Source organism: Oncorhynchus nerka, linkage group LG17 (assembly GCF_034236695.1).
Source record: "Oncorhynchus nerka isolate Pitt River linkage group LG17, Oner_Uvic_2.0, whole genome shotgun sequence".
Lineage (NCBI taxonomy): Eukaryota > Metazoa > Chordata > Actinopteri > Salmoniformes > Salmonidae > Oncorhynchus > Oncorhynchus nerka.
This window is the reverse complement of record NC_088412.1, coordinates 15,021,173-15,045,612: the sequence shown is the minus strand read 5'-3', so window position 1 is coordinate 15,045,612 and position 24,440 is coordinate 15,021,173. Positions and strand designations below refer to the sequence as shown.

Sequence of the window (24,440 nt, the reverse complement as noted above, 5' to 3'; positions counted from 1 at the left end):
GCATCTTGTGAAATCAGTAATTACTTCAAGGAAATGTCGGAAGGATACCTTAGTGCAATACTGGACCAGACGGGGCTAGGCCCCGAAGATGTTCTCCTCTCTCTCACACGTCTGTTGTGATGTTGATGACCCTACATTGTGTCAGCGGGGTGGTCCCTTGTGCTCAGTATGGGAAGTGGTGCTCTGAATGGGGCTTAGTCCGATGGCTTACTCCATGCTCTACGGAGAAGCTATATGCTGAGCGCATTGTTTCAGTGTCTCTTTTCGTCACAAAAAGGGTGTGAAATGGAACCTGCTATCGCCCGTTGTGAATGGGAGTGGGAACGGCTAGGTGTTCATGTTGCCAAAAGGTGTTCTCTGCTGCCACCAGAGACTTTGGGTTCGCGCCCGGGAGGTCCGTGGGGCGACGCACAATTGGCCTAGCGTCGTCCGGGTTAGGGAGGGTTTGGCCGGTAGGGATGTCCTTGTCTCATCACGCACCATACCACGAAATTGGCCTAGCGTCGCCCGGGTTAGGGAGGGTTTGGCCGGTAGGGATGTCCTTGTCTCATCACGCACCATACCACGAAATAGGCCTAGCGTCGTCCGGGTTAGGGAGGGTTTGGCCGGTAGGGATGTCCTTGTCTCATCACGCACCATACCACGAAATAGGCCTAGCGTCGTCCGGGTTAGGGAGGGTTTGGCCGGTAGGGATATCCTTGTCTCATCACGCACCATACCACGAAATAGGCCTAGCGTCGTCCGGGTCAGGGAGGGTTTGGCCGGTAGGGATGTCCTTGTCTCATCACGCACCATACCACGAAATAGGCCTAGCGTCGTTCGGGTCAGGGAGGGTTTGGCCGGTAGGGATGTCCTTGTCTCATCACGCACCATACCACGAAATAGGCCTAGCGTCGTCCGGGTCAGGGAGGGTTTGGCCGGTAGGGATGTCCTTGTCTCATCACGCACCATACCACGAAATAGGCCTAGCGTCGTCCGGGTCAGGGAGGGTTTTGGCCTAGCGTCGTCCGGGTCAGGGAGGGTTTGGCCGGTAGGGATGTCCTTGTCTCATCACGCACCATACCACGAAATAGGCCTAGCGTCGTCCGGGTCAGGGAGGGTTTTGGCCTAGCGTCGTCCGGGTCAGGGAGGGTTTGTCCTTGTCTCATCACGCACCATACCACGAAATAGGCCTAGGGTCCGGGTCAGGGAGGTCCTTGTCTCATCACGCACCATACCACGAAATAGGCCTAGCGTCGTCCGGGTCAGGGAGGGTTTTGGCCTAGCGTCGTCCGGGTCAGGGAGGGTTTGGCCGGTAGGGATGTCCTTGTCTCATCACGCACCATACCACGAAATAGGCCTAGCGTCGTCCGGGTCAGGGAGGGTTTGGCCGGTAGGGATGTCCTTGTCTCATCACGCACCATACCACGAAATAGGCCTAGCGTCGTCCGGGTCAGGGAGGGTTTTGGCCTAGCGTCGTCCGGGTCAGGGAGGGTTTGGCCGGTAGGGATGTCCTTGTCTCATCACGCACCATACCACGAAATAGGCCTAGCGTCGTCCGGGTCAGGGAGGGTTTTGGCCTAGCGTCGTCCGGGTCAGGGAGGGTTTGGCCGGTAGGGATGTCCTTGTCTCATCACGCACCATACCACGAAATAGGCCTAGCGCCGTCCGGGAGGGTTTTGGCCTAGCGTCGTCCGGGTCAGGGAGGGTTTGGCCGGTAGGGATATCCTTGTCTCATCACGCACCATACCACGAAATAGGCCTAGCGTCGTCCGGGTCAGGGAGGGTTTTGGCCTAGCGTCGTCCGGGTCAGGGAGGGTTTGGCCGGTAGGGATATCCTTGTCTCATCACGCACCATACCACGAAATTGGGGAGAAAAGGGGGTCAAATCAAAAAAGTAAAAATGTAAGTGTCCGCTGCTCCAAAGATCCCACACGCATGTAGTGAACAGAGTGACGCTTAGAAGTAACCTTATGGCAGCACAGAGGCATGGGGAGGAGGGACCGCGAGCCTCTGTCCAGTGATCCTCTGTGCCGTGAAGGGAAATGAATGTGACTGTGGGTAACATGGCATGAAAGTACATTCAACAAGGTTAATAAGAAAAACCGATGTAACAGACGTCACATGGCTATAGAAGACTTGCATCAAACAGGCCTCAGGACAGTTTGGCCGTGACTTCTAAAAGTCAAAGAAATCAGAAAAGACTGCCATTGTTACACATTTCCTCCGAGACTAGCTGAGTATGATACGTATGGAGATTTCTGCCCTTACTCCTGTATCTTTATAACCCAGTAATGGCTGTTATGGCTCGGCTGGCTCGGCCTGCACCTCCTCGGTCTGTGGGTTTTCAGGGAAAAGAGCCATTGAGAAGTATACTCAATTTAGATGCCTGAAATAGATCTGTAGGTCTAACTGGAATCAAGGAATCTAAAGCTGATATTCTCAAGCCAAAGTTTGTCCTTACAAAATGGAGAAGAGCTGAGTGTATGCAGTAGGGTTCAAGCATCTTGCTCACGTATTGATCCTCTATTACAGTTGGGATGAAAACTGCCAATGGAACAAATATGTATCTACTCACTACTGTAAATCTCTCAGGATAAGAGCATCTGCTAAATGACTAAAATGCCAATGTCAGATCACAACAGGAGGAAGGAACCTTTTTTACTTTGGATTGATTCACTTTTTGTGAATCAATTGTGTTATTGACTGTACGTTTGTTTATCTCATGTGTAACTGTGTTTGTCGCACTGCTTTGCTTTATCTTGACCAGGTCGCAGTTGTAAATGAGAACTTGTTCTCAACTAGCCTACCTGGTTAAATAAAATGTAAATTATGTTTTGGCCTCTGACTTATCTTGGGGTTGTTTTGCTTTGTTGCTAGGGTTGTTGTTCACGTTTATGTTTTGCTGGTCCAAAAAGTACAGCAAGAACATCTCCGCCTCTGTTCCTGATGTTGTCTTGTCTCTTCTGTCGTCACTGTAAATACTGTAGGGTGGTTTTCCACTGAAAACACTGCTGGTCAGCTGGTGTTGCATTAAGTCCAGGTGGTAAGAAAAGCAGCATGTTTCTCTGGTGTGGACGGAGTTCACCTCCACATACCGGGGCTACATGGAAACCTGCTCAGTCGGCGCTTCAGAAATCCATCATAGCTACTCTTCAGGGGGGAAAAACTCCTCACATTGTCTGGCATAACTTTGTTGTTTACGCTCCAAGCACAAGTTCTCCCTAAATCAAAACCTCAACCATCATGAGGACAATGTGTTTTTCCTCTTTTTTTGAGGGTTTTGGGGAGGGTTAGGGTTAGCTGATCCTAGATCTGTGCTCAGTGTGCTGGAAGCCATCTTGTTTACTTGAACTGTGTCGAATGGATGCTGAATGTTGTTCCCTGTCACAGATTGCATTAACCACTTCCATATGCCAATTGTTAGATGCTTCCCAAATTCACCAGGCAATTTAAGCAACAGTTGTGCAATATTGGGCTTGGCAGCAGGTGACACTGACTGAGGGGAAAGTAAATACATGGGTAAAGTTAGCAAAGGGGTAAGTCATACCAAATGTGCTTAGATTGCATACTGCAGTCAATGCACTAATATAAATGAGGAAAGCTCTTGTTCCAATCCTTAAAGTATCCGTGTGTTCGTGCCTCAGTGTAGGTGGACTTGGTGCATGTTTCGTTGTTCAGGTGATAACTAAAGAGTTAACCAGCCATGTGTACAAAGTGGCCATGTGGCTCGATTCCAAGGTTGCCTACTTAAATCCAGCACTGTTGGCATAATACATACAGTCAAAACACTTCCAGCTAATTCCTCTGTAACGTGTGTTCCCAAGTGGTGGTGGTGATGATGAGGATGGTGGTGATGATGATGATGATGATGATGCTATTACTTGGAAGCAGGTTGTTGGGGCAGTAACAGCCAGTCTTGTGTGGTACCTGCCAGAAGGCTGCCTCGTTAGTGGGTTATCTATTTTAGTCTTGAACACTGCACGTTCGGCAGCCACACAGCCTTTTTCTTACAGGCCTACAATACTAGTTGACTTCTGATGAGGAGCATTGGAAACTGCACAGTGGTAGATAAACCTGTGGATTTTCTGGACTTGAAGAGTGATGGTCACAGGCACTGAATGGTCCACTTCTGAAACGATCCACAGAAGTTTCCAGAAACACCAACGCGGTCACTCTGTTCTCCTCTTCCTGAGTTTGTCACAGTCTACCACTTCTTTGTGGTGGGAAAGGTCCTATTTTCCCATGCTACATCAGTCTTCCCATGCACCAGTGGGCTGATTTTTCCTGGCCTAATTTAAAGTCTGGGACACTGCAGATAACACTCCTAGCTAATTATTAATGAGTCTCTCTCTTTTCTTCCCCTTCTATTTCCCTCTTTATTCTCCCTCCCCTCTTCCCTTTTCCATCATTCATTGTCTTTCATCTCGACCTGTCTCTCCCTCTCTGTGACCACAGACTCGCCTGTCCAAGGTCAAGAGCCTGAGGCCTTACACTGCCCTCTCTAACCTCTCACCTGTCCAGGATCAAGAGCCTGAGGCCTTACACTGCCCTCTCTAACCTCTCACCTGTCCAGGGTCAAGAGCCTGAGGCCTTACACTGCCCTCTCTAACCTCTCACCTGGCCAGGGTCAAGAGCCTGAGGCCTTAACACTGCCTGAGGCCTTACACTGCCCTCTCTAACCTCTCACCTGTCCAGGGTCAAGAGCCTGAGGCCTTACACTGCCCTCTCTAACCTCTCACCTGTCCAGGGTCAAGAGCCTGAGGCCTTACACTGCCCTCTCTAACCTCTCACCTGGCCAGGGTCAAGAGCCTGAGGCCTTACACTGCCCTCTCTAACCTCTCACCTGTCCAGGGTCAAGAGCCTGAGGCCTTACACTGCCCTCTCTAACCTCTCACCTGTCCAGGGTCAAGAGCCTGAGGCCTTACACTGCCGTCTCTCATCTGGCTCAGGCCTTTCTCTTAATCTTTCTCTGCCCTCTTGGCCAACTTTTTTTTTTTCTTTTGAAAACATTCTCTATCACTAAGCCACTTCCTGTCTCGCCTTTTCCCTAATTTCCTCATTTTCCAAACCCTGCCTCCTTCCCACATATGTGTGGTACAAGGAGGTACATCCTGGAGCAATTAGTTTATTTTAGGATACAGAGAACTTCCTCTCTGCTAGTACCCCTCCCCTGATACTCACATAGGACTGTGCCTGCTCTTGGTAAAGTTCTCCCAGGCAGGGTCTTTGCCATAAAAGGCATTGTATGCATCCTGCTGACCAGGCTAGATCAGACCAGAGGCCAGGGTCAGACATGTCTCTGGCTGGTGAATGGACAGGAAGTTGGCACTGTCTGGTACTAGGAGGAAACCACGCATGCCATAGACTATGTAGTCACGCTCACCAGCTGGGTCTCTTAAGACTGGGACTCAAATAATAGTGTTCAGGGACCTAGTCTAGCCAACATTAATGGGTTATTCAATCAGACTACTTGAAGTGTGTTTGTATTTGTCAGGGTTTTTGCGTGCATGACTTTGAAGTCTCAGGATGGTTTCTGGAGGAGAAACGGACAAGACTGAACACTGAGGGCCTGTCTTATTCTGGGAGGAATGTGTGTGTGTGTGTGTGTGTGAAATCCTTTTTTAAATTCAATAACCAAATTCGCCAACTCAGATTTGATTGAAGGTCTTTATAGGGGCCTGACAGTTGTGGGTTCAATAGCTGCATGGTTGACTGGATCTCACAGCTGTTGGCTCTGTCAATGACCCTCACTCTCTACTTCAATCGCTCTGCCTCTCTCTATAAGTCCATCTCATTGCCTGGACAGCTGTCGCCATCCTGGTCCCGCAGTAATGCTCAAGAACTGACCAGGGACCAGCCCTGTCTACTGGTTTGTGTGTGTCTCTCATTTCTAATCTACAGCCCTCTAGTCCTCGGGACAGTGAGTCAGACCATAGAGCTGGGAGGTCCCAAAAAAATAAATGTATATATTACAGTTGAAGTCGGAGGTTTACATACACTTAGGTTGGAGTCATTCAAACTCGTTTTTCATCCACTCCACAAATTTCTTGTTAACAATCTATAGTTTTGGCAAGTAGGTTAGGACATCTACTCAGTGCCTCTTTGCTTGGCTTCCAGTTGAAGCTCGCATCCGCTACAAGACCATGGTGCTTGCCTACGGAGCTGTGAGGGGAACGGCACCTCAGTACCTCCAGGCTCTGATCAGGCCCTACACCCAAACAAGGGCACTGCGTTCATCCACCTCTGGCCTGCTCGCCTCCCTACCACTGAGGAAGTACAGTTCCCGCTCAGCCCAGTCAAAACTGTTCGCTGCTCTGGCCCCCCAATGGTGGAACAAACTCCCTCACGACGCCAGGACAGCGGAGTCAATCACCACCTTCCGGAGACACCTGAAACCCCACCTCTTTAAGGAATACCTAGGATAGGATAAAGTAATCCCTCTCATCCCCCTTAAAAGATTTAGATGCACTACTGTTCCACTGGATGTCATAAGGTGAATGCACCAATTTGTAAGTCGCTCTGGATAAGAGCGTCTGCTAAATGACTTTAAATGTAAATGTAATCCTTGGGAGCAATTTCCAAACGCCTTAAGGTACCACGTTCATCTGTACAAACAATAGTACGCAAGTATAAACACCATGGGACCATGCAACTGTCATACCACTCAGGAAGTAGACGCGTTCTGTCTCCTAGAGTTGAACGTAATCTGGTGCGAAAAGTGTAAATCAATCCCAGAACAACAGCAAAGGACCTTGTGAAGATGCTGGAGAAAACGGGTACAAAAGTATCTATATCCACAGTAAAATGAGTCCTATAATCGACATAACCTGAAAGGCCGCTCAGCAAGGAAGAAGCCACTGCTCCAAAACTGCCATATAAAAGCCAGACTGCGGTTTGCAACTGCACATTGGGACAAAGATGGTACTTTTTTGGAGAAATGCCCTCTGGTCTGATGAAACAAAAATGAACTGTTTTGCCATAATGACCATCATTATGTTTGGAGGAAAAGGGGGAAGCTTGCAAACCGAAGAACACCATCCCAACTGTGAAGCACAGGGGTGGCAGCATCATGTTGTGGGGGTTCTGCAGGAGGGACTGATGCACTTCACAAAATAGATGGCACCATGAGGAAAGAAAATTATGTGGATATATTAAAGCAAAATCTCAGTCAGTCAGGAAGTTAAAGCTTTGTCACAAATGGTACTTCCAAATGGACAATGACCCCAAGCATACTTCCAAAGTTGTGGCAAAATGGCTTAAAGACAACAAAGTCCAGGTATTGGAGTGGCCATCACAAAGCCTTGACCTCAATCCTATAGAAAATTTGTAGGCAGAACTGAAAAAGCATGTGCGAGCAAGGAGACCTACAAAGCTGACTCAGTTACACCAGCTCTGTCAGGAGGAATGGGCCAAACTTCACCCAACTTATTGTGGGAAGCTTGTGGAAGGCTACCCGAAACATTTGTTCTAAGTTAAACAATTTCAAGGCAATGCTATCAAATACTAATTGAATGTATGTAAACGTCTGACCCACTGGGAACGTGATTAACTAAATAAAAGCTGAAATAAATAATTATGTCTGCTATTATTCTGACATTTCACATTCTTAAAATAAAGTGGTGATCCTAACTGATGGGTCAGAAGTTTACATACACTATACGCCTATGTAGATAGTCCATATAAATCTGCCGTTTCCAGCTACAATAGTCATTTACAACATTAACAATGTCAACACTATTTCTGGTCAATTTGATGTTATTTTAATGGACAATAAATGTGCTTTCAAAAACAAGGATATTTTTAAGTGAACTCAAACTTTTGAATGGTAGTGTATTCTTTTTATTTATATATATGTTTATATTTCTATATATGTATATTTATAAGTGTTTGTATGTATGTATATTCAAATTCAAAATATATTCAATAAATTCAAAAGGAAACTGTAGAAGGATAATGGACATTTATACATGCAGTTTCTTGACTGTCCGGCTCGGTAAGAATGACTGAAATGGAAGCTAGACAGTCAGGGAGTATTATATTCCCAACACCATGTCAAGAGGAAATTATTTTCCACATTTTGACGGCAAGGAAATAAAACACATTTTCAATTCGGCCCCCGTGGCAAAATGAGTTCAGTAGAGGTTACAGAAGTCCTCAAACATGAGAAGTTGGCAGTGAACGTTCTAGACATTATCTGTACATTTAATGGTAGTTTCCTCTGTCTTTCAATGTGTGTGTTTTAACTGGAAAGCACAGATGTATGCTTCTGATTGGCTCCTGCTGAATAGACTGTCATCAGAGCCACACTGCTCTCACGTTGTTCCTCCTGATTCTGGACCTGCGCCAGTCTTCCAGGAGTTCGGATCTGAGAGGGAAAGGTTTGAGCCAAGAACACATGGGAGGGGGGGGTTATATTGTGTTTAGACAGGTTGTGGACTGGAGTGGAGGGGTGGAAATTAAGGTCAACAGAGGCGCAATAAATTCAGGGCAGAAAGTGAAACTCCCCTGTCCTTAAACAAACCCAAACTGAAGACAGCAAAAAGAGAGGGAGAGAGCGAGGGAAGGAAATGGAAATGTAGAGGAAGGGAAATACTGAAGAGGGAGCGTGGAATTAAGCCGTTGGAATGCTAATCGTGTTCTAGAGTGGTACTCTGAAACTCCATAGAAGTCAGAGCTCAGTGAAAACCCCAAGATGTTAAACCCTGAACACTTGACTGCCATGAAGAGGGATGCCAGAAAATAGGAAAACAAACGTAATACCTCTCTGTGCTGTAATGGTCTTTCCTTCAATTGAGCCAAGCCTGCTTTGTCCCACAACCCTGCCTTTGTCTGTACTTGTTTCACTAGCCTGTTAACCCATTCAACAGTTAACCCCTGGATAGGCTGTATTAGTGGACACGATTTTCAGGTGGGGGGGCGGAGGGTTTTGGACCTGGAAGTGTCGTGGGAGTGTGATATGACAGTCCCCTGCTAAAAAATAGTGCTGGAAGTACATGGCGCTGTGGGCGGCTAACTGTGTGGTAACTGGTCCTAACGGCAGGTCAGGAGTCACGCTCTGGGTCAGGTACTTGAACAAAAAGCTGTCTGTACAGACGCTGGGTGCATGGACCTCAGCGGGCTCAAAATCCCACAGTGGGAGAGACACGGTGACCCCGGCGCAGACCTGTGAGTGTGAAACACAGGGTTGTCTGCTAGCAGTGGCTAAAGGCTGTTTACATATTCAGATCCACTTTCCGTTAACGTGCATTTAATGCATCCGAAACCACCCATTTACAATGTCATACTTTAGTTGCTAGCTGCAGTCCCTGTCTTGATTTGAGTCCAACTGAAGAGTTCTAAAAAGTTCCTCTTTCATCTGTGAATGTCCCTGTGAATTGCTCTAACCTGTCCCCCTTTCTCTTCCTGTCCCCTACAGGAAGTCTAAGACGAAGCCCAATGGGAAGAAGCCGCCAGCGGAAGAGAAGAAGCAGTATCTGGAGGCGGAGTTCACTAAAGTACGCGTGGTCGACTTCGACCTCAAAGAGCTGGTGCTGCTGCCCAGGGAGATAGACCTCAACGAATGGCTCGCCAGCAACAGTGAGTTACCAGCAGCTGATCAGAATGAAATCATTTTTGGGTCATATTTGAGGTTCCACCAGACACAAGATAACGCTCCCAGAAAAGCTAAACACTCGACAGATTTACTTATATCGCCCCGGTACTCAGAATCTAAATTTCTGCCTTTTTCAGTGTCTTCTCTTTGGATGTGTATTCTATAACAGCACTGCAGATAAATCCTCTGTAAGTTTAGCTCCAGGTTCAGCTCCTTACGTTATATAATGACTCTATAAGAACAACATCATCTCAGGCACCTCCATCTTAGACATCTCGCCTGGAAGTGTCTGAGCCCCTGTAGTTTCCTGCAGGATGAAATGGCTACATCCTCCATTGACAATCCGCTGCCTGTTCTATAGTGTTTTTATCTAGTGCCTTCTCCCCAAATGGTTAACTATTATCTTAAATATTATACGATACAAGAATATCTGCTGTTGATAGTTTACAGGCATCTTCTCTGGGGGTTTGTAAGTCCTGTAACACCCTGTTTTATCAGTCTGTGTTGAGAAACCGCATCATGTAAAAACAAATGGAACGTGTTTTAGCCTGCGACTGCATTTTTCTGCGTGAAATCAGGGAGTTAGGCAACTCGGCCAAGCCCCGTCCGTATCGACTCGTATCAACCACTAATAGAATTGGCCTTGGAACTCAAACGGCGCTCGTCTTGGGAAGAATGCTTGACTTCAGCCACTTTTTTTGTGAACTGTTAATAACATTGTATGCTATGTACATTTGGCCACAAACATTTGCCAAAGAAGCCTGAGAAACATATAAAGAAGTTGCCAAATTCCGGTCATGAATGGAGCCAACAGTTCAGTAACCTGCCAATACCTCCAACCTCGTCCCCCTCTGTCTTATACCTGGGGCAGAACTGTACCGTTCTACGTGAAATATAGTCAACAAAACATTGGGTTGTTTGTTCCATTCACTGTAAACATTACACTGCAGAATGATTGTGTTCAAGAACAGTACTTGGATCAAATAGCATATCAAATACTTCAAAGTAGCAGCCTAAGTATTTGAAGGAATTTGATGTATGTAGACTATTTGACGAGGCTCGGCCTTGAGCAGACTGTGGGTATTACTGAGTGTGTTTCTATTCTCTCCCTTCAGCGACGACCTTCTTCAATCTAATAAACCTGCAGTACAGCACCATCTCAGAGTTCTGTACTGGGGACACCTGTCAAGCCATGACGGCCTGCAACACGTAAGTCATCTCCCCCACCATTGGTTTATTCATCAGTTCTCTAACCTCCAATTGGGTTATCTATCAGTCTCAAAACCCATTGGATAATTTATCAAGGATGCGCTGACACGGCAACAGACCGTCTGTTGAAAGCAGGAGAGCTCCTGACCACAGGGCTGTACTCAATGTTCCCTATGTCTTTCTGTTGTTTGTGTCCCTTCTCTGTCTGGCTCTCTGTCTCTGTCTGGCGCTCTGGCTGGCTCGCTGGCTCGTCTGTCTCTCTTTCTCTCTCTCTCTGGGTCTCTCTCTCTGTGTGTCTGTCTGTCTCTCTCTCTCTCTCTCTGTGTCTCTGTGTGTGTCTGTCTCTGTGTGTGTGTTCTAAAGTTGAGAACTTTAGAGGTATCTAATGTTAGTCAAAGAATGTTGGAATATGCTGCGAGTATTCTCGAATCACATGAGCCTTTCTGAGGTATCGTGTGTTCCTGTCTGCACTGGTGCATAGTGAGGTCTCTGAACACAGTGTTCCTGTCTGGACTGGTGCATAGTGAGGTCTCTGAACACAGTGTTCCTGTCTGGACTGGTGCATAGTGAGGTCTCTGAACACAGTGTTCCTGTCTGCACTGGTGCATAGTGAGGTCTCTGAACACAGTGTTCCTGTCTGGACTGGTGCATAGTGAGGTCTCTGAACACAGTGTTCCTGTCTGGACTGGTGCATAGTGAGGTCTCTGAACACAGTGTTCCTTTCTGCACTGGTGCATAGTGAGGTCTCTGAACACAGTGTTCCTGTCTGGACTGGTGCATAGTGAGGTCTCTGAACAGTGTTCCTGTCTGCACTGGTGCATAGTGAGGTCTCTGAACACAGTGTTCCTGTCTGGACTGGTGCATAGTGAGGTCTCTGAACACAGTGTTCCTTTCTGCACTGGGTGCATAGTGAGGTCTCTGAACACAGTGTTCCTGTCTGGACTGGTGCATAGTGAGGTCTCTGAACACAGTGTTCCTTTCTGCACTGGTGCATAGTGAGGTCTCTGAACACAGTGTTCCTGTCTGGACTGATGCATAGTGAGGTCTCTGAACACAGTGTTTCTGTCTGCACTGGTGCATAGTCAGGTCTCTGAACACAGTGTTCCTGTCTGGACTGGTGCATAGTGAGGATAGAGAGCAGAGATCAAACCGTTCTGAGGAGATTTTATTTCTGTGCATTCCAATGCCAACGTAACTATCTAGCTAATAGTTATTGCCCCTGTCGTAAAACCCTTTCAAACATATAGAAGTCATTATGGGAGAACATGAGTCATCACTATACCAGCACTCTGATAGTTTAGCTCAGAAGTCCAAACAGGGTCGTAAAATATCACCGTCAGCCATCGTTGTTCATAAAGGAATACCTATACTCAGTACAGAGAGCTCCTGTTTATCTACCTCGGTACAAAGGCAGGGCATCCCGCTGCAGTAGTGAAACAAGTGTTAGACATAACATGGAGGCCTGTTCATCCCTGTCAAGCAGAGTGGAGGAGGTTGACTGAGTATTTACCCAATGAGTTGACCCTGTCGGGGCGGGGTAGCGTCTTAGAAAGAGGCTCCCCTCACCTACAGCTAGTTATAGGACCGTAAAAAAACACATCCACACATTTAGGCTAAACCACACTACAAACACGGGGAGGTAGTGACAGAGGAAAAACAAACAATGGAGAAGCTGTTGAGAAATGCCAGATTTGTCAGGTGACTAACATGTTACAGGGTTGACCCCATTTAACATTACTGTATTTTCCCACACCTGCTGTCCCCTTCTCTGCTACTGTGGGGACCCACACCCGCTGTCCCCTTCTCTGCTACTGTGGGGACCCACACCCGCTGTCCCCTTCTCTGCTACTGTGGGGACCCACACCCGCTGTCCCCTTCTCTGCTACTGTGGGGACCCACACCCGCTGTCCCCTTCTCTGCTACTGTGGGGACTCACACCCGCTGTCCCCTTCTCTGCTACTGTGGGGACCCACACCCGCTGTCCCCTTCTCTGCTACTGTGGGGACCCACACCCGCTGTCCCCTTCTCTGCTACTGTGGGGACCCACACCCGCTGTCCCCTTCTCTGCTACTGTGGGGACCCACACCCGCTGTCCCCTTCTCTGCTACTGTGGGGACCCACACCCTAAAGAGTGGGAGAGGTTGATGTTCTGTGTCAGGCATGTGAAGGGATCCTGTATGGTGAAGCATATTGTTAGGTCACAATAATACGCTACATGGTAGAAAACGGCTAAATAGATGTGGCTGTACAAAGTGTGCAATTATTGTAGTGAAGTACCTTTCCAAACCCCATGAATCCGGATGCCTCCAGTGTTTCCAAGGAGGGTTGTAGCTGTAATATCAACTCAGCAAAAAAAGAAACGTCCTCTCACTGTCAACTGCGTTTTATTTTCAGCAAATTTGACATGTTATGCTTCGTACAAATATTTACACAAGATTCAACAACTGAGACATAAACTGATCAAGTTCCACAGACATGTGACTAACAGAAATTGAATAATGTGTCCCTGAACAAAGGGGAGGTCAAAATCAAAAGTAACAGTCAGTATCTGGTGTGGCCACCTGCTGCATTAAATACTGCAGTGCATCTCCTCCTCGTGGACTGCACCAGATTTGCCCATTCTTGCCTTGAAATGTTACCCAAATCCTCCATTAAGGCACCTGCAAGTTCCCAGACATTTCTGGGGGAATGGCCCTAGCCCTCACCCTCCGATGCAACAGGTCCCAGACATGCTCAATGGGATTGAGATCCGGGCTCTTCACTGGCCTTGGCAGAACACTGATATTCCTGTCTTGCAGGAAATCACACACAGAACGAGCAGTATGGCTGGTGGCATTGTCATGCTGGAGGATCATGTCAGGATGAGCCTGCAGGAAGAGTACCACATGAGGGAGGAAGATGTCTTCCCTGTAACGAACAGCGTTGAGATTGCCTGCAATGACAACACACTCAGTCTGATGATGCTGTGACACACCGCCTCAGACCATGACGAACCCTGCACCTCCAAATCAATCCCGCTCCAGAGTACAGGCCTCGGTGTAATGCTCCTTCCTTCGACGATAAATGCGAATCCGACCATCACCCCTGGTGAGACAAAACCGTGACTCGTCAGTGAAGAGCACTTTTTGCCAGTCCTGTCTGGTCCAGCGACGGTGGGTTTGTGCCCATAGGTGACGTTGTTGCCGGTGATGTCTGGTGAGGACCGGCCTTACAACAGGCATACAAGCCCTCAGTCCAGCCTCTCTCAGCCTATTGCGGACAGTCTGAGCACTGCTGGAGGGATTGTGTGTTCCTGGTGTAACTCAGGCAGATGTTGTTGCCATCCTGTAACTGTTCCGCAGGTGTGATCTTCGGATGTACCAATCCTGTGCAGGTGTTGTTACGTGGTCTGCCACTGTCTCCCTGGAACGCTGTCTTAGGCCACATCTGCAGTCCTCATACCTCCTTGCAGCATGCCTAAGACATGTTCATGCAGATGAGCAGGAACCCTGGGCATCTTTCTTTTGGTGTTTTTCCAGAGTCAGTAGAAAGGCCTCTTTAGTGTCCTAAGTTTTCATAACTTTGACCTTAATTGCCTACCGCCTGTAAGCTGTTAGTGTCTTAACGACCGTTCCACAGATGCATGTTCATTAATTGTTTATGGTTCATTGAACAAGCATGGAAAAACTGTGTTTTTTTTTTTGTTGCTGAGTTTAGGCGGTGGCGTCCTGTAGCCAGCCAGTCAGGCTAATGGTGTTCCACAGTAACAGCACCCCGACCTTTCCTTCCTCCGCCTGGCATGAACGCACCCATCTCACAACTGAGACACACAGTCACGGTCCATGCCCTCTTGCCCCAGGCATTGTGAAGCTATTTTAGGGGGAACTTTCCATGAGCTATGGGAACAGGACCATTTGGTAGTTATCTAAGCCCATTTTCTGTGGGTGGGTGAATGGGTGGGTGTTTTTTTTTGGTGGGCTGTACCAGTCTTTGTAAGCTTGTCTGTTTTGAGGTAGCTGGGGGTGTGTCAGTTTGTGTTTTGGGGTAGCTGGGGGTGTGTATGTTAGCCAGTGAGTGTTAGTGCTGTAAACTCCTCAGCATAGAGTGGTCAGTAGGTCCTCAGTGTGGAGTCCCTGTCCTGGTGTTGGTTCTGGGCCTGTGGTCAGTAGGTCCTCAGTGTGGAGTCCCTGTCCTGGTGTTGGTTCTGGGCCTGTGGTCAGTAGGTCCTCAGTGTGGAGTCCCTGTCCTGGTGTTGGTTCTGGGCCTGTGGTCAGTAGGTCCTCAGTGTGGAGTCCCTGTCCTGGTGTTGGTTCTGGGCCTGTGGTCAGTAGGTCCTCAGTGTGGAGTCCCTGTCCTGGTGTTGGTTCTGGGCCTGTGGTCAGTGGAGTCCCTGTCCTGGTGTTGGTCCTCAGTGTGGAGTCCCTGTCCTGGTGTTGGTTCTGGGCCTGTGGTCAGTAGGTCCTCAGTGTGGAGTCCCTGTCCTGGTGTTGGTTCTGGGCCTGTGGTCAGTAAATCCCTCCTGCAGGTTCAGTTATGTGGATGATGTACATTCAGGATGTGTAATCCCAGACCACGCTGCTGGTGCTAACACAACCATCCCAGTGAGCACAATTGGTTGAAAGACATATGTCAACGTATTTTCAGCCAAAAAGGCTCACCACTCCACCCACCCTTTCCCTCTACTGCGTTCTAGCTAGCTTTGAGATCGTCCGACCGTTGTTTACAAGCTATTAGCCTTTTAGCTTGACCTTGGTAGATCCTACAGACCTTTCTAGCTCTGCCCAAGGCCTCATTTGGTGCCTGTGCTAGATCAGTTACCCCTTTTAGTTTTGCCAGCCTGTCAGCTACCATACCCTGCTAGCTTCATTAGTTAATAGCTATCCTACTGATAGCTCTGTTTCCCTTTTGCTTTAGCCATGCTAGCTTTGACCTTGCTGGTCCTTCCCTGAGTTCTCTTATTTGACTCGTGGTGCCTGTGGTAATGTGTTCTGTAATTTATGACCCCTTTATCTCTCATGCCCAGCCTAGCGTCACTATCCCACTGCTAGCTATAGTACAGGATTCCCTGGTTGCCAGTGTCATGCTAGCCTTGCTAGTTTTGTTTGGCGGCTTCACTGACTTGCCATTTGACCTTGCTAACTCATGATACCCCGTGGCTAGCCCTGAGGGGCGGCATTCAGTTACAACCACCATCTAACTGGGTCACCCCTCTCCGGAAATGTTTGACCAGTCAGAGTGAGCGGCCGTGCAACTGGGGGATCAGTGTCGTGTTACTCCGAGACTGCAGGGAATTCGGCCCAATCAGGAAATGGAAGGGCCAGGACGGGGTTCGCTAAGTCCACTGGAATGAAAATATGCAAACATGTCTATTTTAGGAGGTGGTTGGCTGGGCTGGAGGCCTGTTTGGCAGATCCACACTAGGGATATGTGACAAATGGATTTATTATTTTATTTTTTTACCAGTTTTCCGTCAAAACAATAAGAGCATTTGAACAAAATGCCACATGAAATCCTATTGCGTGGTATGACCGCAAGGGGGCAATGAAGTTATATCGCCGTCATACAGTAGCTTTCAGGCATTTGGAATCTGTTTTGTAGCTTCCTGAACAGGCCGGTGAAATTTTGTCGCAAAAACGACCATTGCTACACGTGTTCTTTCCATTTGTTATGTGTATTAGCGACTTACAACAAAAAATGGACCTAGCCAAGTCACAGTTCTTCTCCCTACATTTTCCCTCTGTTACATGTCTCACTTAATTTCCATCCGACCTCTCCCTCTACACTCCCAAGCTTCCATTAGGCCTACAGAAATTACGGCCTATAAAAATGTATCTACGTGATTGGATACATTAAAGCTGTAGACAAGCTACATTCCTTGTTAAATCATGACAGCTCTGTCACAGATTCTAAAGGGGCAGCTCTGTCACAGATTCTAAAGGGGCAGCTCTGTCACAGATTCTAAAGGGGCAGCTCTGTCACAGATTCTAAAGGGGCAGCTCTGTCACAGATTCTAAAGGGGCAGCTCTGTCACAGATTCTAAAGGGGCAGCTCTGTCACAGATTCTAAAGCTCTGGGCAGCTCTGTCACAGATTCTAAAGGGGCAGCTCTGTCACAGATTCTAAAGGGGCAGCTCTGTCACAGATTCTAAAGGGGCAGCTCTGTCACAGATTCTAAAGGGGCAGCTCTGTCACAGATTCTAAAGGGGCTTGTTGATTAAAGTAGGAGTATATGTCTTCTAACCACAAGCTCTCTCATAGGCCTAGTGTCTTCCATCTTTCAACATTATGAAGTGAATGATTCAGCCATTTTGAGTTTCTGTAAAAGCACACCTTGCCGTGCAAGAAAGCTGCCTCAGTTCGTACTCATCCTTTTACCAGAGATGATTAATAATGAGATGTAGGTAGTGATTGAACCTACCAGGTTGTTCCTGTTAAATATCAGATGACTTGTCAGCAATAACTACTAGATGAAGGAATAACAGCCGAGATGATGTACATTTCAAAGCGCATGTATGTACACATGAGGCAGTAGTGACATAGAAAAATAACCCACTTTGTCTTTCTGTTTGTGTCCAGAATATACTACTGGTATGACGAGAGGGGGAAGAAGACAAAATGCACTGCCCCTCAGTACGTCGACTTCGTCATGAGTCTGGTGCAGAAGCTGGTCACAGAAGAGGAAAACTTCCCTACGAAATATGGTGAGTTGAGCTCTGGTCCACTCCAGACATGCAGAGCCTCGCTGTGGTCAGTCGGCACTACTGTAGCCTCTTCTCCTCTGACGTCACACTGAAGCTGGGACTTTGGGAACTGTGCCGTTGCTGCCCTCTAATGTCTCAAGTAGTAGAAGTCCTTAAATGATTTTTGGACTTTAGGAACAGTTTTGGCATTGTGATAATAGCTTGGCAATGCCAAACCAACTAAAAAAGACCACAATATTTTTTAATCATGCTCGTTCTCCCTTTTCTCTCCTCTCTTTCTCCATGCAGGCAAAGAGTTCCCCAACTCGTTTGACTCTTTGGTAAAGAAGATTTGCCGGTACCTCTTCCACGTCCTGGCTCACCTCTACTGGGCTCATTTTAAGGAGACAGTGGCCCTGGACCTGCAGGGTCACTTGAACACTCTGTACGCACATTTCATTGTTTTCGTAAGGGAATTCAACCTGGTCGACCCCAAGGAGACCTGTATCATGGACGACCTGTCCGAAATGCTCTGCGCCCCGGTGCCCCCCACCCCAGCACCCGCCGCCCCTTCCTCCCCTAACTCGGCCCCCTCCTCACACAACCACGTGACGGAGAGATGAGCAGGGGGTGCCGTGACAAGCAGCCCCGGGAAGAAGACGGTAGAAGATGAAGATAGAGAAGAGATGGAAACGTTCCTGGTCCCCTTCCTAGACCTCAGGCTCCAGCAGCAGGACTTAGAGACCTTCCACTAACCTGATATTTCACTGACACCAACCAGCCGGAAGGAAGGTTTATTTGAGGGGGTGTTGCCACACCAACAGGAATTGGTGTGAGCCTGTTCCTTCCAGGGGCAAATCCCTCCCATCTGCTCTGCAATTTAAACTAGGAACAAATATGTAATGTTTTTTATTTTAATTTTGGTTTTATTTTACTTTTATTTTATTCTGTTGGAAAGGTTTTATTCAGTTGTATTTGTTTTTCTCATTTGAGACAGTGTTTCTGTTTGCCCTTCTCTCCCTCTGTTCTCTGCCTAAAGTACAGTTCAGGATGGTGACTGCTTTGCTTGAACGTACTATTGTACAGTGTTGTTATTGTGTGGAGAAAAGGTGACTCAACAATGAGTATTGGCTCCTCGCTTGAAGGGGGAGGGTCTATAGGGAGCCACGTTACTACCTAGTGGGACAATACTAGCCAATCACTGTTTGAGTTGTTCATCTTGAGATGATTAAAGCGCTTCCTACTCAGGACCAGAGAGAACACAAGTCACTGCTATTATTCTCTCCCACCCTCGCTCTCTCTCTGTTCACAAAACTACTCTGTCCCTTCAATATTACAGTTGTCATTCTCGTATTACTTTAGTCATGTATTCACCTGATGAACCCCTCTTTAACATCCCTGTCCCAGAGGCCACCCATAGGGGGCAGTATAGACATAGGGTGGCACTGCCACGCAAACAGGGAGATAAGAAGATATCAAAATTCTATGTAAGTTATTTAATATGACCAGACCCGCTATTACAAGACAGACTGGTGCCCATGTCTGGTTACAGGGGAGATTGGTGCAGAGTGGAGACCTCTTCCCCAGGGAACTGCTGTTTGCTGCGGTGTGATGGAGCGTTGGCCACCCTGCCCTCTCTAGCAGCACAGGAGAAGGACAAGGACATTGGTAATGTCTGCAGGCCCAGAAAGAGGGGAGAAATGGAGGAGAGAAAGGAGAAGTATGGTGTGGTCTGCTTTACTGTTCTGTATTGCTGAAGAAGCCCCCCAGCCCAGCCCCTTGTCTTTTGGGGTTTTATTTTCCCTTTTTAAATGATCAAAGAGGAAAGTAGTTAATGAAAGATGTTATCCTACACATATATAGAAAGCTGCACGGTCTGCTTCATCTTCACTGTACAGAGAGAGGAAAGAGGAATCAATCAGACAGCCTCTGTATCGAGGAGGAGGGTTTATTCTCTGTTTATTTATTTTAATTTGGTTTTGTTTGCAGGGTTCTTCAGTTCTGGCTTTTATTTTTATGTATTTTAATTATTAACTAAGTTAAAAGCAATTTAATATTTTAAGCTCTGCTGATTATAATCGAATAAAATACATAAATGCCGCTCGGTCTCGTGTTTTCTGTCAACCTGATGATGTGTGACATGCATAGAAATATGACACGGAAAACATGTCAAGGAAACTCTCCTCTGCATATCATCCTTACATATATATATATATACACACACACAGTACATGTCAAGGAAACTCTCCTCTGCATATCATCCTTACATATATATATACACACACACACACACAGTACATGTCAAGGAAACTCTCCTCTGTCAAGGAAACTCTGCATATCATCCTTACACATATATATACACACACACAGTACATGTCAAGGAAACTCTCCTCTGCATATCATCCTTACATATATATACACACACACACACAGTACATGTCAAGGAAACTCTCCTCTGCATATCATCCTTACATATATATATACACACACACACACACAGTACATGTCAAGTGCTTTTCAACAGGCATTTCCTCTTTATTGCCGAAGTCTAGCTTTGCATAAACACTATCAAAAACCATAGTGATTTTTACCATACAAGAGCATCATTATGTAGATCAGCAGTGCTGAAGTTCTCAAGGGCCACAGTGTCAGTTCTACTGGTTTTAATGCAGTGCCAGATGGAAAGCCTGCAGGAGGCTCGTTCTTCAGTGGGAGTGTTGGGCACCAGTACACACACACTGGCTTCTGCCTCCCAACTGGATACAGTACTTGCATAACTTTGCATAATGTTATAAATCTATCAAACTGCATTCCGTCATACATGTGCATATGTTTTCATTTAGGACCCTGATTAAGAATGTATTTGATACGTGCATATTGTGGGATTGCTAAAACAAGACATTCAGGCACCTAAAATCACCTAATGCTTCAGGTAATGTCGCATTCACATTGCAGTCTATAATAGAGCTATTGGGCTACAAAATACAGTGTTCTTTGATCCTGGTCTTTACTATACCCACAGGCTGTGAAGGTTTTTCTTCTGGTCCAGCGCTGAGTATGAATTACAGGGGGGAGTGGGTGTGAGCCCCATTAAAGTTGCACTGCACTTAGAATTGCTTTCAATGATTGACAGATCTATAACTCATATTTCTATGTGAAAGTTACATAATTGCAGCTTTAAATGCAACAGAAGTCTAATATCTGGGGGCTCTAAATAATGCTATTTAACCATTCTATTTATTTAAAGTTCCAGTGCAGACATTTTTATCTCGATTTCAAATTTTGGCGTAACAAGTAAGCACCTTACTGTGATTATGTTCATATAAAATAGTCAAAAAGAAACAAAAATGGCTTCTTAGCAAAGATTCATTTCTCAAGCAAGAATCCCTGCAAGATCCTGCACGTCACCTCTGGCTGACAGTTTTACTAGCAGGTATTGTGTCAATTTAAAACTTGCACAAGACAGTTGACAGAATTGTTAATTTAAAGACATTTTGCCAATTTATGAATTACTACATTTACCTAACATTACATAGTTAATCCAGAGATTCTTTGCCTTGATTCGGCAGTCTCATTGCATTTGTAGTTATTTCTGATAGACACATCAGCTAATTAGTATTTTATTTTTGTGGGGTAAATACAGGAAAATATTTTGATAAATGTCACCTTGTCCTAGAGATTTACAGTTATCAAAATGTCACTCCTGTGTAAGCCTACACAAAGCACAGCCCTTATTTTCAGTGTTTCTAAAATCCACAATGGGAAAAATGGTGGAAAAACGATTGGAACCATTTCCTTGATTGACTGCTAGGTTTTATGGATATTATTGACCCAACGTTTTTTCCCGCTCACAAATCAGAACCACGGCCAGCCACATATTTAGCTTATGTTGATTGGACTAAATTGTTTTTAGTTGTCACTGTATTAGACTAAGCAGAGGTGATTTGATGATGCTGGAATAGTGGAGGCAGCTCGTTTTCTTTGCAACTTGAAGTAACTCTCCATGGTTGTATCACGGTCGCAAGGCATATGAACTAGCAGGTTATCGATTTTTTTTTCTGGCTTCCGCAGTGAGTTTTACCCATGATGCACGTGTAACGGATGTGAAACGGCCTAAAGTTATACTGTTACACACGCTACTGCTAATCACGTCCTTGGTTGAAGCAGGTGTTAGGACTGGGCAAGAAAAAGGCCTGCACACCCTGTGGGTGCCATGGAACAGAATAATAACACTGCTAGAACATAATAAACATTTCATTTCTGTAGTATTACAAAGTTATCCATTAAAATTCAATAGGTAATACAAATCTATTACTTTCACATACAAAATGCAATGGCAACTCCTTTATACCTGTAAAAGTAGGCTATTTAGGCTAGTGGGCTGATTGTGCTGTATTGCTTCATGCGTAGTGAGAGCCGCCGCCTTCTCACCGACGGCCGCGGGGTCGCGTGCTCTTGCAGTTTAAACCTGGCGATGCCTCCCTTCTCATCCAGTCTCTTGGCACTGCAGCTGGGTGTCGCTACTCTAACTGTGTTACCGAATTTAGAATAGTCCACCGCATACATGCCCTCCTCCTCGGATATAGTGGGCACAAAGCGCTGCCCCCACAGTATCTCCTCAGACAGGTAGGATGTACGGGCCTGGGTTGTTATCCCCGTGGTCTCCACCACCCCCTCCAGCACCACTACCACCTCGATATCATTATTTTGTAAATCCAATGGCGAAAGCTCGTAGAGCGGGCTGTCTTTGTCAATAACGTGGCATATGATGAGAGGGACCACCAGGAAAATACCGTTGGTCCCCACGGGGTTGTCCATGTGAATGTCTATCTGGTCCAGGGGGATCACCTCGCCCTCCGAAGTGGTGGTGCGCCTTACCACCTGCATCCGCACGGTGGCACTGATGATCATGCTCTTCCGCAGGTCCCCTAAACGGATCATAAAGCACAGTTTGTTATTTCGGATGGAGATGACGGCGTGCTTGCTGAAGATCAGCGTTTCGGCGCGCCGGTTGGCCTGGGCCGTCTTCATAAAGATACACCCCAGCATTATGGCGTTAATCAGCAAGCCCACGATGTTCTGAACGATAAGGACCACTATGGCAGACAAGCATTCCTCTGTGACCATGCGCCCCCCGAACCCGATGGTCACCTGTACCTCTATGGAGAAAAGGAACGCAGATGAGAAGGAGTGGATGTCCGTCACGCACGGGACAAAGTCGTCACCCTTTTGATCCAGGTCGCCGTGCGCAAAGGCAATGAGCCACCAAACCATTGCAAACAGCAGCCAGCTGCACAGAAATGACATAGTGAAAATTATAAGCGTGTGAAGCCATTTTAGATCCACTAAAGTGGTGAAAACATCCTGTAGGAACCGTCCCTGTTCGCGAATGTTCGTGTGGGCCACATTACAGGTTCCGTTTTTGGCGACGAAACGAGCCTTCCGCGCTTTTAACGCCTTGAATTTAGGCTGCTGGACATCCTCAGCCAAGCGGGTAAGCAAGTAGTCGTCCGGGATCAGTCCTTTTCGGGAAAGCATAATGCTCCCATAGCCTACTAGTCACCCCCTAACCACTTGCTTTGGATTACGAAGATTGGCTACCTCTTCTCTTGATGAAATATATTGGTTAAGGAATTCCTTTTCTCAACTGTGTCTTCTAGTCGAAGGTCAACCGCCGGTGACAGTACTCTTCCGAATGACAGCAGCTGTCCGGAGAGAGTGTTGTGCTGTCATCCAGTCTCTAAAAGTATGTGTGCTCCTCACATCGGTTAGGCAGGGGCACCACCATAGCCGCCCAGGTCTCATGAGAAGATTCAGCTGCCGCTGTCAGTCACGAACTGCAACTCGATATTTCCATCGCCGTTGACGCACCGGTCTGGCGCGCTTTCCACACGATGAAAACAGAATTCGCTCATGTATAGGCCAACCTTTAACGAGGTAGATATATCGTAACAGGAGTGGTGTAATCGTCTACTAACCCGAGTGTTTTACCCAGAGGTGATACAACTACCCCGGCCCCATTGTTCTGATGAGGGAGCATAGAGATACATAGAGGACTCCATTTCCCAAAAGCCCATTTTAGAGGACTTTCGCCATTTTTAAGTAGTCAACTGGGTGGGACTTCAGCCAATGAAGTATAACTGCAGTGGCAGTTGCCAACCTTGGAAGGACTCAGTGGCATAACCTTGGCTTTTACCATCAAACAGGTCACCAGGCCAACCTTGGCTTTATAGCTCAAACAACACACTCAGTGGCAGTAAATTGCCAACCTTGGCTTTATACCTGCTCAAACAACACACTCAGTGGCAGTAAATTGCCAACCTTGGCTTTATACCTGCTCAAACAACACACTCAGTGGCAGTAAATTACCAACCTTGGCTTTATACCTGCTCAAACAACACACTCAGTGGCAGTAAATTGCCAACCTTGGCTTTATACCTGCTCAAACAACACACTCAGTGGCAGTAAATTGCCAACCTTGGCTTTATACCTGCTCAAACAACACACTCAGTGGCAGTAAATTGCCAACCTTGGCTTTATACCTGCTCAAACAACACACTCAGTGGCAGTAAATTGCCAACCTTGGCTTTATACCTGCTCAAACAACACACTCAGTGCCAACCTTGGCTTTAAATTGCTCAAACCAACCTTGTAAATTGCCAACCTTGGCTTTATACCTGCTCAAACAACACACTCAGTGGCAGTAAATTGCCAACCTTGGCTTTATACCTGCTCAAACAACACACTCAGTGGCAGTAAATTGCCAACCTTGGCTTTATACCTGCTCAAACAACACACTCAGTGCTCAAACAACACACTCAGTGGCAGTAAATTGCCAACCTTGGCTTTATACCTTTATACACTCAGTGGCAGTAAATTGCCAACCTTGGCAAACAACACACTCAGTGGCAGTAAATTGCCAACCTTGGCTTTATACCTGCTCAAACAACACACTCAGTGGCAGTAAATTGCCAACCTTGGCTTTATACCTGCTCAAAC

General features: G+C 46.7%; 2 protein-coding genes across 5 annotated transcripts in view; one reads left to right on the top strand and one right to left on the bottom strand.

Annotated features, from left to right (window-relative positions):
- Window positions 1-18,243, top strand: part of LOC115144760 (MOB kinase activator 2-like) — a 105,596-nt gene extending 87,353 nt beyond the window's left edge. For all 4 annotated transcript variants that reach the window (XM_029685809.2, XM_029685807.2, XM_029685808.2 and 1 more), the window contains exons 2-5: window positions 9,398-9,558; window positions 10,690-10,783; window positions 17,338-17,462; window positions 17,751-18,243. In XM_029685809.2, the coding sequence (XP_029541669.1) occupies window positions 9,398-9,558; window positions 10,690-10,783; window positions 17,338-17,462; window positions 17,751-18,064 (694 nt within the window). In that variant the 3' untranslated portion in view covers window positions 18,065-18,243. The remainder of the gene's footprint in view (window positions 1-9,397; window positions 9,559-10,689; window positions 10,784-17,337; window positions 17,463-17,750) is intronic.
- Window positions 18,244-19,805: 1,562 nt separating this feature from the next.
- Window positions 19,806-23,389, bottom strand: LOC115144759 (ATP-sensitive inward rectifier potassium channel 11-like). The gene has a single exon (XM_029685804.2). The coding sequence runs from the start codon at window positions 22,977-22,979 to the stop codon at window positions 21,810-21,812; it is 1,170 nt and encodes a 389-aa protein (XP_029541664.1). The 5' UTR covers window positions 22,980-23,389; the 3' UTR covers window positions 19,806-21,809.
- Between the last annotated feature and the right edge of the window lie 1,051 nt (window positions 23,390-24,440).

Coding starts and splice junctions, on each gene's coding strand:
- LOC115144759 (XM_029685804.2), bottom strand. CDS start 22,979: ATGCTTTCCCGAAAAGGACTGATCCCGGACGACTACTTGCTTACCCGC.